Source organism: Hydra viridissima, unplaced genomic scaffold (assembly GCF_058129835.1).
Source record: "Hydra viridissima isolate aposymbiotic clone 2 unplaced genomic scaffold, HvirCarnegie_v1 scaffold_2, whole genome shotgun sequence".
NCBI lineage: Eukaryota > Metazoa > Cnidaria > Hydrozoa > Anthoathecata > Hydridae > Hydra > Hydra viridissima.
The window spans coordinates 13,195,993-13,214,697 of record NW_028324301.1 but is presented as its reverse complement, the minus strand read 5'-3'; the positions used below and the strand labels follow the sequence as shown (position 1 = coordinate 13,214,697).

The 18,705-nt window shown below is 28.1% G+C and overlaps 1 protein-coding gene and 2 long non-coding RNA genes across 5 annotated transcripts; 1 reads left to right on the top strand and 2 right to left on the bottom strand.

The window, feature by feature from the left end:
* Positions 1-1,270: 1,270 nt before the first annotated feature.
* Positions 1,271-3,409, bottom strand: LOC149892033 (uncharacterized). The gene is made up of 3 exons (XR_016449669.1): positions 3,296-3,409; positions 2,702-2,804; positions 1,271-2,589 (listed from the first exon to the last, which is right to left on the bottom strand). It is a non-coding gene; the product is annotated as an uncharacterized LOC149892033 (long non-coding RNA).
* On the top strand, positions 2,745-17,965 carry LOC149892032 (uncharacterized). Of its 2 annotated transcripts, none has more exons than XR_016449670.1 (3): positions 2,745-2,872; positions 3,098-3,693; positions 17,715-17,965. It is a non-coding gene; the product is annotated as an uncharacterized LOC149892032 (long non-coding RNA). The 2 variants fall into 2 exon arrangements; XR_016449671.1 differs by lacking the exon at positions 17,715-17,965 and adding an exon at positions 3,940-4,387.
* On the bottom strand, positions 4,908-13,604 carry LOC145192436 (deformed epidermal autoregulatory factor 1 homolog). Of its 2 annotated transcripts, none has more exons than XM_090077958.1 (10): positions 13,337-13,604; positions 12,467-13,226; positions 12,140-12,322; positions 11,680-11,779; positions 8,069-8,137; positions 7,570-7,796; positions 7,194-7,289; positions 5,612-5,743; positions 5,365-5,478; positions 4,908-5,136 (listed from the first exon to the last, which is right to left on the bottom strand). In XM_090077958.1, the coding sequence occupies exons 2-10, from the start codon at positions 13,214-13,216 to the stop codon at positions 4,954-4,956; spliced, it is 1,854 nt and encodes a 617-aa protein (XP_089934084.1). In that variant the 5' UTR covers positions 13,217-13,226; positions 13,337-13,604; the 3' UTR covers positions 4,908-4,953. The 2 variants fall into 2 exon arrangements, with proteins under 2 accessions (XP_089934084.1, XP_089934085.1); XM_090077959.1 differs by having other exon boundaries at positions 13,450-13,543.
* Positions 17,966-18,705: the final 740 nt, after the last annotated feature.

Sequence of the window (18,705 nt, the reverse complement as noted above, 5' to 3'; positions counted from 1 at the left end):
ATAGTACTCCTATTTACCTGAAATACATTCTTTTTATCAAATACATTATTCTACCTGAAGTATATTATATAATACCAATATGTATGTGTTTGTGTTAATATATATATATATATATATATATATATATATATATATATATATATATATATATATATATATATATATATATATATTAACATAAACACATACATATTGGTATTATATAATAATGTATGTATATATATATATATGTACATACACACACACATACACACACACACACACACACACACACACACACACACACTGGCTAGAGAGTATATCAAAGGTACTTTGATCTATATATATTAATGGGTTATTTTGACTACCATAATGGCTGACTTTAAAAACTTTGGAAGAAAAAAAGCCAAAAATTATGTGTTTTAACTTTGGAAGTATACATATTTAGCACTTAGTTCAGATTTTTTTGACAACATATATTGTGTTTACTAATGCATATGATTGATTAAATGTAAAAAAAATCAGGAGTGGGGAGAGTTTCAACCTGGGGTTCATTTTGGAGAACAGTGTTGCTTCACTTTTTCTTTACAGAATTTTTGTGAAGTTAGACATCTAGATAATACATACAATTGGGAAGGATTAACTTGTAAAACCGGTAAAGATAGGCAAAACGACATCTTGACTCGACTTGAAGATTTATTATATATTTGAACTAAAATTTGGCATTTTAAAAAAAAAAAAAATTGGAATATTGTAAAAAATATCGTTATTATACCGATAAATATCGGTATTCTCGTTATTTTTATGTATTCCGATAAACCGATAAAAAAAAAAAGCCGATAATATCGTTTCAACCGATAAGCTATCGTTTGGTTATCGGTTCAAACGATAACTAAACCGATATTATCGTTTCATAGACAAACTCATATCGCTTGATATCGTTATCGTTTCATATCGTTACCGGTTTAAAATAATAACGATACGCAGACCCTTAGTTGTGATTTGGTCAAAGTAATGCGATTTACAGGATAACACGTCGAGAGCCCGTACATTTTGAATAACTATCCATAAAATTAAAAATGGCTGCTTTTTTCATCAACTGATCTCTAAATAATAACTGAATGTAGATAGAAAAAAACTTGAAGCCAAAAATTTTATAATTTGGGCGTAACAAGATGGTGGATTTCATGTGATATACAGTTTTATTTAGGATAATATAGGCTAAGTGATCTTTGCGCCAAAAATTTTTCTTGGGGAAATCAAAATAAACTATCCCATTTTCATAAAAAAAAAGTACATTTTTATTTGATAAATTTTCATTAGACAAGAAGTGTGAGATAAACCATATTCTTAGAAAATATCTAATGTTTTAAAAGTAAAAAATGACAGAAATAATCCATATTTAACATAAGTCTAACAGTATAGGTATCTAAAATTTTTTCAAGTTATTTTCTTCATCTAAATACTGCATCATGGCTTAGAGTTCCTTCTTCTTTTTCACTTTAATTGGTACCACACCCGGAAAACGTTCAATTTCTGTATTAATAATTTTTTAAAACTTGTACTTCTCGTTTAAAAACTCGACATGCTTGAAACGGTAATAGGTAACTAAATATTTTCTTAAAATAGACGATTCCTGGACTGTCTTTGATAACTTTTAACCAGACAACCTGGATTATTTCCAACTTAGATGTATCAAAATGTGTAGCCGAGGCAGTGTTTTCTACCATTTGCCTGTCGTGAAAAATGTACTTGAACTTCTCCCCCCTCCCCTTCCTTCCTCTCCATGTTTGACTTTAAAAGTGGCTAGTTTTTTTTAATGTCAACAACCAGCTTTTTTTAATGTCAACAACAGTGGTCACCTTTTGAGGGCTAATAACAAAAGGTTTAGATTTTTTTTTTTTTCATACCCTTTTGAAGCTTTGTACTATTACTGATATTGTCAATTATTCTCAATAAAAATTTGTTAACTTGATGAATGTTTAATGATTGATTTTAACAAGATCTAAAGATCTAATAAACTGAATGAAAAGTATAATGAAATGATTATCAATAATAAAATCTTTCTCTTATCGAGCACTGGTCAAATAAATTGACTTGTCCACTTAAGCAATATACTTTTGGAATAAAAAACTATGAAAACCGAGATATAGGTCAATACTTGGAAGAAATCCATTAAAAGTTCAAATCATCAGTTCAAATCCCCAGTACGAGAGCTTAATTCCATATCTTCTAGTACTAAACGAGCGATAGTACTCCTCCGTCGATTAAGTATATGAAAAATCCCTATGACCAAGTTCATATCACTATTGCTTTTTGGACAGAGAATAGAAGCCGATCACTCGTTTGTTTGGAATTGTTTAATAAATGAACTATTCGAACGAACTGTTTCTACTAGTTTATCAAAGTTAGTTTAATGCAAATACTCAGCGTTACAAGTGAAGTGAGAACTGTTGAAATGTCTCTTAAGGGATCCATCATCCAATTTGTGCTCAACAATGTTGATTATAAACCTATGTAACATTGAGGGTAAAAGTATATTTAATGGTATGGTGATTATTGTTAAATCAATGTTGACCCACTCCTCTTCTATGATTTTTGGCAGAAAGGCTGAAAAGTTTAGATAAATTTATCATTTTTGAGGTCAAAATAAATAAATAAATAAATTTTCTGTGAAGAATAAACAACCATTGTAAAAAAAATCAAAAGTAAATAAACTTACGCAGCTAATATCGAACATTCATTTTTTCAAATTTTGTCCAGGTTAACCGTCATGTTGGCACTGCGCAACTTGGTTGAGAGTTTCAGTGTTATTAAAGCATCTTCTAAATCAAATTTTAAAAGGAAACAACTGATGAAAGAAACAATGGTGCAAGAAAAGGTGCAAGCAAAGGTGCAAGAAACAATTTTACTGACTAACAAACTTTCTTTAGGAAATAAGTTTTTATCGTCTTAAATTAAGAAGAACTTAAAATTAAAACATAAAATGTTAGAATATTGTGTAATAAAATACATTATTGATTTTAAAATGTTTTTAACACTAAAAGGGCATCTTTTGCGAGCCTAAAACTTTTTTAATATGATTTAGGCATAAATTATTTTTTAAAATATGATTTAGGAATACTGGTAAAGATGCGTAACTATAAAGAAATGTGAATGTCTTGTTTTTGATAAAATGTCTTTAAACCGACAACTATATTATAACAAAAGCATTGACAAGGTTATTGGAACACGAACTAATGAAAAACCTGTGAACCAAATTCTTATATTGATGGTGCGCATATTATCAACAAAGTAAAAATAATCAATAGCCTACATTTATAGTAATAGCTAATATACTAAATTGATATGAGTCATCTAGACACAGCTAGTTTAACTGTAAGATAGCTTGTTTGCAATCAGAACTCCAGTATTATTGCAAATTTCCCCTTTCTTTTTAATCAAATCGTATCATATCATATCTTATCAAGTAAGTTAATATTGCAACAGCTGTATTGCGGTTCTCAAGTAAATCGTCGCGTGATGTAGAGCGGTAAAAAAAAACAGTTATTGAGAAAAATACGTTATTATCAATATTAATCTTTTGTATAGATGTTTTTCTAAACTACCGATTATATAAGACTAGATTGTGGATCATCATCAAGAAAAATTAAATTTGGACAAGTGTAGTGCTGTTCGACTTGTTTTGAAATTGTCTGATCGCCATTTACACAGGTGAAACTTGCAATCCAAATATTTATTTTTTAAGTTGCTATAACTTTGTCTTTATGTGCATGGACCAAACTTTTTCGTAAAAATATTTTTTGTACAACTTTTTTGTTAATAATATAGATATAGTATCTAATACTTTAAATTCTTGTAAACTATTTGAAGATATAAGAAACCAATATATTAACTCCAAATAGTATTTACAAGAGAATATTTGAGTACTTGGATTAAGAGGTAGCAAATATATTTTAGATGTTTAGATGTTACCATTTCCAATACACTGCCTCACAAATGTACTGCTTCATGAGACTTTTTTATGTTTGCACAGCTTAATTCATTCAAATAAAATTAAATAAAGGACGTCATTTTTTTTACAAAGTTTAAAGTGACGAGTCAGTGCAACTTAAATCACAATATCAAATTCTTTTTATTATTACAATTGGTAGAACTTGATTTCTGTGTTGCAGTTAACTCCAGTACCAATATGATACTTGAAGATTAAATATCTACATCTGAATCACTGGTTCTCAAACAATGGATGATTAAGAAAGTTCAAATTTGTAAAAATTGTACTCATTCTTTTAACTTTGATATCCAGTGAGAATAACTTATTAACACCTAATTCTTTTTTACAAAGCTTGGTTCATGAAATGGAAGCTATTTTTACAACACAAATTAAAACTTTATTAGCTAAAAGAAATACTGCGTAACAGATTGTCGATGAAACAAAAAGAAGACTGAACTTTTACATTCTTTACAAAGACAATGATGATCAAAAAATCTCTTAAAAGAGAGTTTAATTAAAAACTTTGTTTACATGTTTTCTAACTTATTAGTTTTTTAACAGATATGGCGCCACAGAACAACGCATGTTAAAAAAGTTGAATCGTGTAGTCCATGTTTTGTTATATAAATTTTATTACATTAATTGAAGGTTCATCAAGAATATTAGCTGTTTTAAAAGGAACTCCATTGTGGAATTCTTTTTCCTGAAACTAAACTTCACACATCTTTCATCAATATGAAGAATTACTGAACTTCAGGACACTCTGCTATTGTCATCAGCCCACATGTTAGCTATATTTTTCTGTTCGTCTCGAATTAAGAAATTTATGAATTCTCATCATTACTTTAAAATAAGTATCTCTTGAGCGAATTTTTTTTTAGCAGTAGTAAAGCTAAAATAGTTTGGGTGGGCAAAAAAAAAAAGAGTAAAAGGATTTGTAGTAAATCAAGGAACATTTCAACAGTTGTTGCCTCTTGAAATTATTTCTCTGTCACTAACATTGTTACTTGTCCGCTATTACCTACGTTGGAGACATCTGAGTCGTTTCTGCATTTGGATTTATGAGCGAACCAATCTTTTTGTTGGCAAAACGTACTGCAGTAATAAACGCTGTAGCAGCCAGTACATTCCAAAAATGCGTCGCGACTACAATTTTGGCAAATCTATAATGAAATACTTCATACATAATGTATATACTATATTCGGAATTATGAAAGGGAAACACATTCCAATTTACGGATTTGTTTGACAATTGTACGTTGACCGTTGAACGTACGAGCGAAAGTAACACTTAAACAAAACAAATCTAGAATAAGATTCTTATTACAAAACTATATTTGGCCTTAACTTTATTTAAATTCAATACAATCCACTAATTCATCAATACAAACCTTAGCTGCTTGTATAGTGAAAGTTTGTGATTGGGGTACAATAAGGTGTTGGTGTTCAACGACTGATAAACCATGCATGGAATGTACTTGACCTCTTCGAATTAATGAAATTGCCTATAACAAAGAACAAAGTCCTAAATACTTTTTTTTCTTTTTCACATTTCAAACTAATAATATTTCAAGAATTTAAGCTTAAAATACACTTTAATGAAATACGGTCAAGATAAAAAATAATATTGAAAATTACCTCTGCCTTTTCATTTTCAGCTTGTATTTTTGCTTGAGTTACAGCATTATCTTTGAATGCTTCAGACTGAACTTTGACTTGTTCAACCATCAACTTTAACTTGTTAGCCATACTTATTAAGTTTGTTGCCATCTAAATATTCCAAATATATTCTAACTACAAATGATACTGAAACCTCGCACTATGAAGCGAAAAGCTCAAAAAGTGGCCATAAGTGGAATTTTTTTAATACACTATTTTCATTAATTTTTTTTTACAACTTATTAGAAAAAATATCAAATGATAAGAAAAATATATATTTTGTTTCTCTCATGTCTACTATCCTAATCAGAGAATTGGAACAATAGTTTAATAAAAACGTTTATTACTTTACAAAATTTTGAGTTTTGGCTGCTTTTTGACCATTTCGCTTCACTGTGCGTCGTGTTTTTGTAAATAATTAGCTCAAAATATTTACAAAACAAAGCGTTTAACAAAAACAAAAGTATTACATCAGCTCTTGTAGAATGAAACCAGCTTTAATAATGACAGCTAAATTACACTAGTAAAGACTCATTCAAAATCAAATCATATAGGAAATGAGTTCGTTCACTTTTAAATAGCATAAAAATATGAAAGTTTCCAAAGTTTGAGTTTTCCAAAGTTTTCCAAAGTTCTCTAAATCTCAATGGCTGAAAATTTATTTCTGATTAATGTTTATCTGATCTACCAGAAATAAGTCATTCTTATTTTTTAGATCTTGAAAATTAACAATTCTTAGCAAAAACTCATTTTTATTGGATATAATAATCAAATAAGAATAACCACAAAAACAAGCTTGTAAATACTTATTAAAAACCAGACTTTGAGACTCTGTATTGCAATAATAAAAAAACTACATTTGCTTTTATTTTAAAAGAAACACTGATTTAAGTCAGAAGTTTTATTATTGAGATTTCCATTAGCCAAGACATTACCTGGAACCAGAAGTTACAATCATTACTTATCAGTCTCTAAAAGTACCCCAGAATGTAAATAAGCAAGTTAAGGTTAGATTTCCGAAATTTTAACATTGCATAAAATAACATAGCATGGTGTAAAACAAATAAAATGGTATTTGAAAGAATATTTCCTCTACATTTAACATTCTTTTCTATTGTCATTTTCCCTATGAATATTGAATAAAGTCTAAAAAAAAATCTGTCCAATTGTTTCTTTAAGTCTCAAAATTCAATTTTTTTTAAATAAAAAATTCTTGTTATTTATAAATTCTTGTTAGTTTAGGATCTTTATTTAAACATTGTTTAAAATTTTAAAAACAAAAACAAAAAAAACAAAAAAACATACACAGAGTAATTTACTAACTTTTGTTAATTTTCTCACAACAGAAAAACATTAAGAAGAAAAGAAATATAATTCATAAGGGTGTATTTTTAGGAATTAGGATTAATCAGCTATGGAACCATGAAGAATTAAAATCACAAATTTTTAAGAACTTTCATATTTTTAGCTTGCATTATGTTGGTGCAAAATTGAAGGAAAATATATTTTTTAATTTGTAATACTTGACATTGAATAAGACAAATATAAAAAGAGAAAAAACCTCTTCAAGCTGAAGCCAATTTTGTTGACTCATCATACTTAAATCAATACTATGAGATTTGTTGGGAAGAGGAGGTGGCATAGATACTTGTGATGGCTACAATAAAATAATATTTAAATGAGATATAGTATTTTATATTGATATAATATCTGTATTGATAAACTATTTAATATAATATGAAACATCCAACAATATATAAGGGCTAGAATATTCTTTAAGAGTTCATGCATTATAAAACTATATCAAAACACTAAAATAAAAAAAAGTTGATAACTATTTCTAAGTACATAGGAAATAATTGACTAAATAGAACTTTACCAAAACTATAATAGACCATGAGAAGATGGAGTTACTAAAGACATAAAAAGTGAATTACCTCTGACTTAGCAGTGCTGATACTTGTTGTAGCCACATTATGTAGAACTTGCATATTTTGTATGCTTTGCATAATAGGCACTTGCAGTGTTATTGGTTTAGATGGAGAGCTTGGTCGAAAAACAGATGTAGATACAGGTAAAGGTGTCAAGCAACTAGCACCAAATGGTGTATGAGGTGTTAGAGGTGTCATTGGAGTTAAGGGTGTCATTGGTGGCATTCCACTATCTACAAAAAAAATATATTTAAATCTATTAAAGCATAGCATTTACTTAAACTTAACAACATAACAATTATATATATATATATTTTATAACTCTATACTTAGTTAAAATTATCATTTTAAAAAAAATTGCTATCATCTTCCTTGGATTAATGGCTACAATTATGATGTCATTAGGAATAAACTGATTGTAACTTATCTGTCAAAGACCTTGTTCTGCTCATGATTGACCTACAAAATGTCTTTAAGTTACAAGAGATAAAATTATGTTAAATACCTGCTTCATGTGACAATGGGAATACTTCATTTTCAACACTGTATGAACCACTGCGATCTCGATGGTAGGCTTAAAAAAGGTTTAAAAAAATTTATCTTTACATATGTATATTCATAAAGTAAACAAATTAAATTTAATGAAAATTTCAAATACAGAGTACATTATTTATCTATACTTGAGAGAAATAGGAAAAAACCATATATAAAAGAATTTGCCATACCAGTCAACTCTACCCTTAAACCATGGTCCTTAAAGCCAAAAACATTAAAAAAAAGGTCAAACTAAATTGTTTTCAGAATATTTGAGAGGAAGAATACTTTAAACCATCAATACTTAATTAATTTGCAACAGATAATTATGTTATCTATTTTTTTACAAAAACAATCTAAAATGTAAAGACTTGCAAAAAAATCTGAAAAGAATTCCAGATACTGCCGGATAAAGCTGATGAGCACCATTAAAAGAAAAGTGAGAAAATTGGGAAATCTTAAACACCAATTATTTTATTTTCTGCATAACGTAAAGTATAACTTGTTATATTTCTAACAATATAATTTGTATTCAAAGGTAGTAAGAATGAAATTTATAGACTAAGATGAATGGCTAAATTTTGCTTGATCATTCTTTATACAAGTATTTTTCCTTATTATTTAATAATTTTTACTGTACCATGACTGAGAACATATTATTAGCAACATATTTCTAGAAGTTATAAAGATTAGAGAATTAGATAAATGCTTTATTGTTAGCCTGCAGGTAAAATTTACCAGAGTCAAGAATAACTTCTTCTGGGAAAATGTAACAAATAAAAAAAACTTTCATGAAGTTTAAGAATATTTGAGGATTCAGATTTAAAATTTTACATACAATTAAAAATTGCCATTAGAACTCCTACTTAATAAACTTTTCTGAACCATTTTTATTTCTGCCAGGGAGTCTACAAAGCTAGTTGTTAGGTACCATAGTTATTCTAACTTAGCATTTAACAGATCACCAAAAAAAAGACAAAATCTAAAAGTTAGATTTAAAAGCAATTATAAAAGTTTCTTATGATTTTTTTTTTTTCAATCTTAAAAGATTTTTTTTTTTTCAATCTTAAAAAATTGTAAAATCTTCATTTTTTTTTTTTAAATAAAATTTAACGTGTTCTTTAAAATATGTACTCCTACTTTTGGTCTTTAAAAAATTAAATTTTCAGATTCTTAACCTTAGAAGACATCCAAAAAGCACACAAAAAAAACTGTACTAGGAGCACCAAAGACTGGTAGACAAGTTAAGCAAATCAAATCAAATGAAACTAAAAATGTGGATTAAAATCTTAACCTAGATTAACTAAATAACATAATGACAAGCTATGAAGACAGATTCCTAAATCATATTTTCAGTGTTAAACTGTTATGCAGGCATGCATGCATAACAGTTTACATGCATGCATGCATGCATGTATGTATGTATGTATGTATGTATGTATGTATGTATGTATGTATGTATGTATGAACACATGAATGTATGTATATGTATATGTGTACACACACACAAATGCAGATGAATTTAAAATATCTAAGCTTTTTTGATTTAAAACAAACCATTGAAAGCTAATGTAATAAACCTTAATTTGTCTTAGATTAGTTATTAATTATACTTTTTCTTCATTTTTGATGATAATTTGATAGCTGAACCTAAATCTATTTCTAAATCTAAGCCTTTTGAAAGTAAATTTAGTCACATTAGATATCTTATCAAACTTAGAGGCTACAATCATATACAGTTGTGGACAAAATAATAGTAGTGGCTAGTAAAAGAATGATTTGTGATAATAATTTTATGTAAATTTAAATATAAATTAACAAATTTAGGCATAACAGTAATACAAACACTGAATAATGAAATGGGAGTAAAAAATGTTGGTAACACTGTTCAAATTACTTTAGGGAAGTTCCGAGTTTTGTATACGAACATATCTAGATTTGTAGGTTAAAATAACATATCTGTTGTTTCCTATCAATTTATTTATATTAGCTTTTTGTTTATTTGGTTTTAGTAAGAGTAATTAAAGGTAAGATTAATTTTAGTGTTAATTTATTTTATAAATAGAAATTATGGGTTGTGCAAAGCATTGTAGTGCAGAAAAGAGACAACTAATTATTAAATTAAAACAAGAAGGGAAAACAAACAAATTTATTCAAAAGACATTAAGTTGTTCTCCTATGATGATTAGAAATGCTCTAAAATGGAAAAATGTAGGTGAAACAAGGGGCCGAAAACAAAAAACGACTGAACATGAAAACAGATTGATAAAATGTGCTGCTGTTGCCGATCCTTTTGTAACTTCCCGCCATATTAAAGATTTAAATTTAAGCATTTCTTCGAGAACAGTACGTAGGCGGTTAGTACAAAGTAAGTTAGTCGCCAGAAGTCTAAGAAAAGTTCCCCTTTTGAAAAAAAGGCATGTGGTAGCAAGACTGCATTTTGCAAAAACGCATGCAGATTGGCCTGTTTCTAAATGGCATAATATTTTGTGGTCTGATGAAAGCAAAATTGTTTTATTTGGGTCAAGTGGATGCAGGATGTATGTAAGGAGGCCACCTAACTCTGCATACAAACCGCAATACACCATAAAAACTGTAAAACATAGCGGAGCAAAAATAAATATTTGGGGTTGTTTTTCTTATTATGGCGTAGGGCTAATCCTTAAGATTGATGGTATTATGGACCAAGACATATACCTTCAAATATTACAAAATACCATGTTACCCTATGAAGAAGATAATCCCCTATGATGGGTTTATATGCAGGACAACGATCCAAAGCATACCAGTCGCAGGGTAAAAAGTTGGTTCATCGAGAATAGGGTTGCAGTTATGGATTGGCCTGCACAGTCATCGGATCTCAATTCGATCGAAAACCTTTGGACAGATGTAAAAGAGGCAGTTTTATTCAAAAACCAAAAAATCAGCAGGAGTTTTGGCAAGTTGTCCAAAATGCTTGGAACAACATTCCTTTAGAATGTTGTCAAAATTCGATTAACTCAATGCCGAATAGATGCAAAGCTGTGATAAAAAATCTGGGGCATGCGATTAAGTATTAATTTTTTACTATTGTTTAATTAAATTTATATAATTTTTTTTTGTTAATAAAATAAATTATTTGCAATATAACATTAAACAAATTAATACTGCTATTATTATATCCAACCTGCTTTTTATACTTATGTAATTATTATAAATAAAAGCAAAAACTTAAAATTTTCTACTAATTAGTTTATCATCTCACACCTATTTAATTAATAATCCAATATTACAATTCCATTTTCAGTAACTGTTTAAAGATAATAATATTAATTCGTTAATTTTAATCACACTCTATTATTTTGTCCATAACTGTATGCCTTTATGTTGAATCTAAATTCTTCAAACATACTTAATTTTTGAAGATACCATATTTGATAAGTGCAAATAAGACAGGGTTAAATTTTATTTGGAAGCATCTAGTGCTGTGTATGGAACTGCATATCAGTCTAATATCTATAAATAGACATGAAGGAATAACATTCATAAAGTAATGTAATAAAATGGATATAAAATGTAGCATTGAATAAGAATTTAACCTACCAAAAGATTTTCTTTTTGAGAGACCTGGTGAGAGTGCAAGTGTGCTATTAATGTGTGAACGTTTTCTTTTCACAGATTGGAATAATTTAACAGGACCTGTCTAAAGATATTTTAATAATTAAAAACTTTAAGTTTAACAAAGAAAAAAAAATCAGAATATATAAATAGCAAAAAAATTAGTATCTGCAAACATTAGTACAAAATCTCACTATTTAATAATTTTTGAAGGAGAAAGTATATTTTTTAAATTGTCCAAGATCAAACTTAAAGAGATAAAACAGAATTGACAGGTAATAATTTCCAGTTGAATACTGAATTGAATTTTCTTTTGATGACATTTATCAGTAATTAACTAGATGGATATTTATCAAAATATTTACTCTTGATGTATTTTGACTTTAATCAAAAAACATCACTGAGAGCAAATATGTTAACAAATATCTGAAATTTATTTTCTTACAAGTGTCTCATCACCACAACATATGCCACATGTACAAGAAATTGCATGTAATATCAAATGCTGATCATCAATTAACTTTTGAATGTGTTGACCATGAAATCTGATACTACGTTTCCAATCCTTACATGATGCTCTTCCAGAAAATGTTTCAAATTCAATGGGTGTGTACCATTTGTCTCCACTCTAATACAAAAAATAGGTGCTTAAATTATACATAAAAAATAGCAAATATAAAACAGAATGGTCCAGATGATGTATTTAAAAATTTGCATAATTCAGTTTATACCAATTTAGAACTTAAAGAACATCTTTATTTGATTTATATACCTTAATGCACTTTCCTTTAGATCCAGAGCCAAATCGCATTTTATACAGTTCACCAACTTTATCTCGACACCTAACAGATAAGATGTCAAACTTTACAGCAGCATCCCATTTACTATGATTCTGCAACTCTTTAATTTTCATGACTTTTGCGTTTTTTAACATGTTTCTTTGTGTGGGACTGCTACTCCCATTTTGAAACAAATTTCTAGTAGGTGTTCCAGGATTAGAATACTCATCAATGTCATACCTAGGTTGGCTTTGAATATTTAGGAGGACTTTCTCTGATGATAATTGATGATCTTCAAAATTTGATGTGGCTTGGAATTGATTTTGATTTACATCATCAGAACTATTATCAATATCATTTATTACTTTTGGGAGGTGAGTAAGAGCCGAGGGTGCTTTAGATGCATATGAAGGCCTTCTTTTTATTCCAGATGGAACAATACAAGAAACATCACCTGAGTTTCCTAATGCTGACTTCCCATAATTTTCGGACTGTATTAGTTCGGATTGTATAAGTCCTGATGATCTTTGGCTAGGTATGGACAAGGAAGTACACGATCTTTCGTTAAGGGACACAACAGGAGTAAAAACGTGATCAGTCGGTTGATTTAAAGATGAAATTTGTAAACGACTTATATCGTTCTCGTTAGTAAAGACATCATCTTCATTATGATCCTGGCCACCGTCGGCCTTCATTGAGTTTTCGGCATGATTGTTAACGATGTTCTCGTTGCTTTTCGGCATTAGCTATTCCCTAAAAGATAAAATGTTTCATAAACCATACTAAAACTTGCCCATGTTTTTTTAATTATTTCATTTTTTTAGTTTTATTATTTAGCCAAGCTATTTTAAAATAACACTAACTTTAATAACGATAGAACTTTTGCGAGGTACTAAAGCTTTGTCGATATGCAGTCGTTTTTTATTGACATTTAAATTTGATCACAAACAAAACATAGAAAAGTTATCATTCTTACAAATTAGTATGGAGATAAATGTATTTTTTATTTCTGATATGGATGAATAACCTCTTTAATAACGAGCTAACTTTAACAAAAGCAATCGCAAATGAATATAACAATCAGGGTGAGTAAAATCAGTTATTAAAATTAAGAGAATTGATAGAATATTTAAAAGAGTTTTTTTTTAGCGGTGTTAATTGTCTCGTAAATGAAAGAAAACACAAAATTTATGTACATTTACTTTATATTGGACATTTTCAAATCACAAACCGAAAGTTTATTCTAAATTTAAAAAGAAATGCTTTTTTTTCTTTTTTCTTTAAAAAAATTACTAACGCATTTGCTTCGGTATATTTAAAATTTATGAAATCGATTTAAAAGTAAGCATGTTTTTTTTAATATTACGGAGATAGCTGGTGTAAGAGTTAAACGCGTCGTCTGAGTCGTTTTCCGGCAAATATTCGCACAATGTCAAATAAAACCACATAAACTGCTAAAAAAATGCACGATCCATCGTTTTCAACTGCCTTCGTTTCCAAAAAACGCATAAATATTGATCTGATACTTTTAAGATAAATTGTTATAGTAAGAGTAGCATTAAACAATTTGGAATGTCACATCAAATAGTACCAAAAGAAATGGAATTTGCTTCGTCAATTCTGAACTTCTTCATTTTTTGGCAGGTTTGCCTATTGAGCAAATAAAAAACTCATATAGTGCCATGTCATTCAACGCAGCATTTAAAACATCAACTTGTATTCTGAGAGAAAATTTTACTTTAAAATGCTGGTGTAAACCGCATTAAGTCTCCGGCTGCCTGAACGAAAATTAAATTTATTTTTTTAGAAAAATATATGAAAATAAATTTATATTATTAACAAAACCTATAAAAAATAAGTTTTACAGCTTTTCATTATTATAATTGTTAACATAAAGAAATGTTACATTACATTATACAAACGTTACAAATTAGTCTTGTTATTCAAGGGGATATTCGTGTTATTCTCTGAAACAAAATCAAACGAAAATCTTGTAGAGCATGATAGAAAGGTTTTTTAAAATAATAATAAAAAAAAAGTTAGAAAACTTGTTAATTGTTTCAAGATTTAAAAAGATACGGATATTTTCATAGTTTTGCTATAAAAGTTCGAAATAATTATGGTCTACATTCTTTCAAATCACAAAAGGTGCCAAACTGTTCTGAAATTCAAGAAAAAAGTGCAAGAAAGTTGAAGGAGAATTTCATTTTTTAAAATTGTTTTATTTTTAAGGACGATGAAATTTACACCAAGTACGATCATCAAAAATTCCTTGGGCTGTCTATTATATTTTCAAATATAATAACGGAGAATCAGATAAAAAATTTAAATACTCAAAGCATGATAGCTTTGCAAAAAAAACGCCTTGATTTGGCAAGGTATAAAAAATTAGCATACTACACTTGTGATTCTACACTTACTACTGGTCAAATATGTAAAAGAGTGTTTTCAAAAATGTCTTTAACCTCTCATTAAATCACAAAATGGAACTGTCTTGTGGCCTGGCTTGGCTTCATGACATTATGGTTAACTGGCTATTGAATCCTATGAATAAGATAAATAAGGCCTAAAACAGGTAATGCTCCAAAATATTAAGAATTGAGAGTTATTGAAAAATACTGGGCAATCAAAAAATTTTGCAGAAACGTTAAAGATTTGAAAATTTTATGGAAAAAAGCATTTAAAAAAAAAGATTATATTCTGTGCACAAACTTATGGGGAGTACCAAATCAAAAACTTGAAGTTTTTTGTCTGCAAGAAAAAATCAATTTCTTTGAAATATTTTATCTTCATATATTGATGTGTTAGAATATATATATATATATATATATATATATATATATATATATATATATATATATATATATATATATATATATATATATATATATATACACACACATTATACAGCCCAGCAAAAGTTTCCGGTCACTCTGTTTTTTGTAAAAAAAGGTATAAAAAAACAAGTTAACTAATTACAATCTACCAAATATCATTACAAATAATTACAAATTAATCAACGTGTTTAAAGCTATGATATAAATGATATAAATAAACAAATTTTTGCAATATAACACAAACAAAAGTTGTTTTTTTTTTGTTACATCGAAAAGTCCACCCTTTACTTTCCTTACTGCACAAACAAGTTTTGGCATACAATTAATTAAATTATCCAAATAAATTGGAGAAATATTTTTCCACACTCGTTACAAAGTTGACCACAAATGGGTTGTTGATGTAGGACACTCTTTTCTTACCTCACAATCCAGTTGTTCCCATAGTAATTCTATTGGATTGAGATCAGGGGATTGTGGGGGCCATGTCATAATTTTGAGTTCTCCGCAAGCTTCTTTTTTTTGCAAATAGCTTGTACAGTATTTAGCTGTGTGTTTTGGGTCATTACACTGTGGATGAAATTTTTCAGTAGCTGTTCGTCTCACGTTGATCCATCGCTTTGTTCCTAAAACAAGAAATTTGGATTCGTCCATACACAATACATTTTGCCAGTCTATATCTGTCCAATTTGAATGTGCTAGAGCCCATTGAAGCCTCTTTTTCCGATTTATTTGTTTTAGAAGAGGTTTTCGAACAGCTATTCTACCATTTAAGCTAACAGTTTTCAAGTGACGTCTTATAGCTCTTTCTGAAATAGTTTTTTTATGAACAGCATTGAAGTTAGATGTTATTTCTTGGGCTGTTAATTGTCTATTTCGTTTACATGAGAGTATAATCGACTTGTCTTCAGCCTTTGATGTTTTGCAGGGACATCCAGTTCTTTTCCTATCTTTATTTGTACCAGTACATTTAAACCGACGAATAGTATCATTCACAGTTGATTGCGGTATTTTCAACAATTTCTGAATATATCTAGTAGAACGACCATCTTTGCCAGAGCAACAATTGAAGAACGCGTTTCTAGTGATAAATTACATTTCTTTGACATTTTATATTATTTTCTAAAATTTTAGTCTAAATATAATCAAAACGCACTTTTATAAACTAGAAATTAAAAAATAATATCAAACTTTATTCAGCTATATAAAATATTTACTAAATTAATTTATTAATCCAATATTTTACATTAACTTCAACGAAATTATGGTTTGATGACAAAAGAGCAGTTGAATTTTATTTACAAACTTTTTACTAAATATGTTCAAGCATGTTTATAATCTAAAAACCAAGAAAACATAGATTTTGCATTTCAATATTAAAAACACATTAGCACATCTTAATTGAATTAATTTATGAATTAAAAAGACTTTTAAAATTTAATATCAATTATTACAGGTAAAAAACTATTAAAACGTTAAGTGACCGGAAACTTTTGCCGGGCAGTGTATATATATATATACACTGCCCGGCAAAAGTTTCCGGTCTAAAACTAAGGTAACAACAAGTATCTCATACTTTGATGTTGAGTAAACATCAAAGTATGAGATACTTGTTGTTACCTTAGTTTCATACCTGGGTATCACCAACCTTCACCTAAAGTACATGATGAAAGACCGTTACAAAACATAACCATTTAAATAAATCCTGTTTTTGAGAAAATTTAAAAGGTCACGATTTGTTGAAATCTGCCCAAAAAGTTTTCTTTGTTAAGCTTAAAGTTTCATATTTTTTTAGAACCAATAGTTTTAAATTTGTTTCTTCCCTTTATTATACATTTTACAAGAACTACTCATTCTTAGAGAGTAATTGAAACTATTTTTCTAAATTTTTTTGAATGCTGAATTTATCCAAGATGTTTCAAATGTTGAATGGGATGATCATAAAAATTCCGTTAGAAAACCAGTCCAAATTTTTAATTGTATGCTGAAAAAAATCTTTACAATAAAAAAAAAAAGAAAAACAGTCATTGGTTAACGAAAAGCATTTTTAAGTCAAGAATTAAAATTAAGTTAAGAATTAAAAGTAAAAGATATTAAGTTAAAAAAAAATTAAGTTAAGAATTAAAAGTAAAAGATATTTGAAATCAAAATACCAAATGAAAAATCTATTTTTTACAAAGTTTAAACAATATCGTAATAACATATCTTCTAAAATTTAGCAAAAAGAAACACAATTTTTTTTAGTCACAACATAAATATAAAAAATTTTGAAAGGTATGAAAGAGTTAATGTAACGATATAAAAAGAGATAAATGTATCGATAATATAAAAGAAATAAATGATATAAAAATTACTGTCTAAGCTATCTCCAATCTTTGTAATTATTTCTTCACTATGATTGCTTTAGAGTTATTCTACGGAATTCCAAATTCTAGATTCATCTAATCACTGATCTCAAAATATATCTGGATAGAATATACGGAAAATTTTTTGAAGCCAGTTTTGGCCTCCAAAGATGGCGGCGGAATTAACGAATGGCGATATGAAAATTAAGAAATTGATGATAATCAAGTTTTATTTCTTAAGCTCAAATATTGATAAATATATAAGTTTCTAATAAAAATCTAGTTTTTTTGTTTAACATAAGATTTTTTTCATAAAAATAACGGAATATTACATATTTACATAAATTTCAAATATATAAATATTTTATTAACAAAGCATATTCTTACAAAAAGTTGTTCTATATTTACTTTCTGTTTTTCGTTTTTTAAAATAAAAATAATAAAATAAAAATTCTCAGTAAAACTAAGTACAAGTTTTAATTTTAATTTGCTAAAATTTAGTTTGTTTAATGATAGTAAAGAAAAAGTATTCGTTTGGTTGTGCAGAAATCTCAAATTTCAAATACCGTGGAGTGACCTAACAAAGTCCTATGCTTTAAGAAAGTCCTAATTTAAGAAATAAAAAATTTTGTATATATAAAATAAACATTTAGAAAAAAAAATAAAGTTATTTTAACTAACTAGATATCTAGTTATTTTATATATACTAAATTTGTCATTTCTTTAATTAGAACTTTCTTAAAGCCATAGTCATAGTATTTAAATAGTCTGGAAACGCGGGCCGTTTTCTCATAACACTTAAGTTCCTTTCAATACTAGTGCTCAGACTACTTTAGAGTGCATCAAATTGTAACAATGATATATTAAGAATAACTAGATGTCTAACTGCCGTAAATCGGTATAAGAAAAAGTGAAGCAAAAATCGGCCATTATGGGGGGCAAAATCTTTACGCTATTTATCAAAACAAAACAAATACGAAGCTTTTGATTTGTTAAATTTGCCCCCCATAATGGCCGATCTTTGCTTCAAAAAATACGCGGAAGTTAGACATC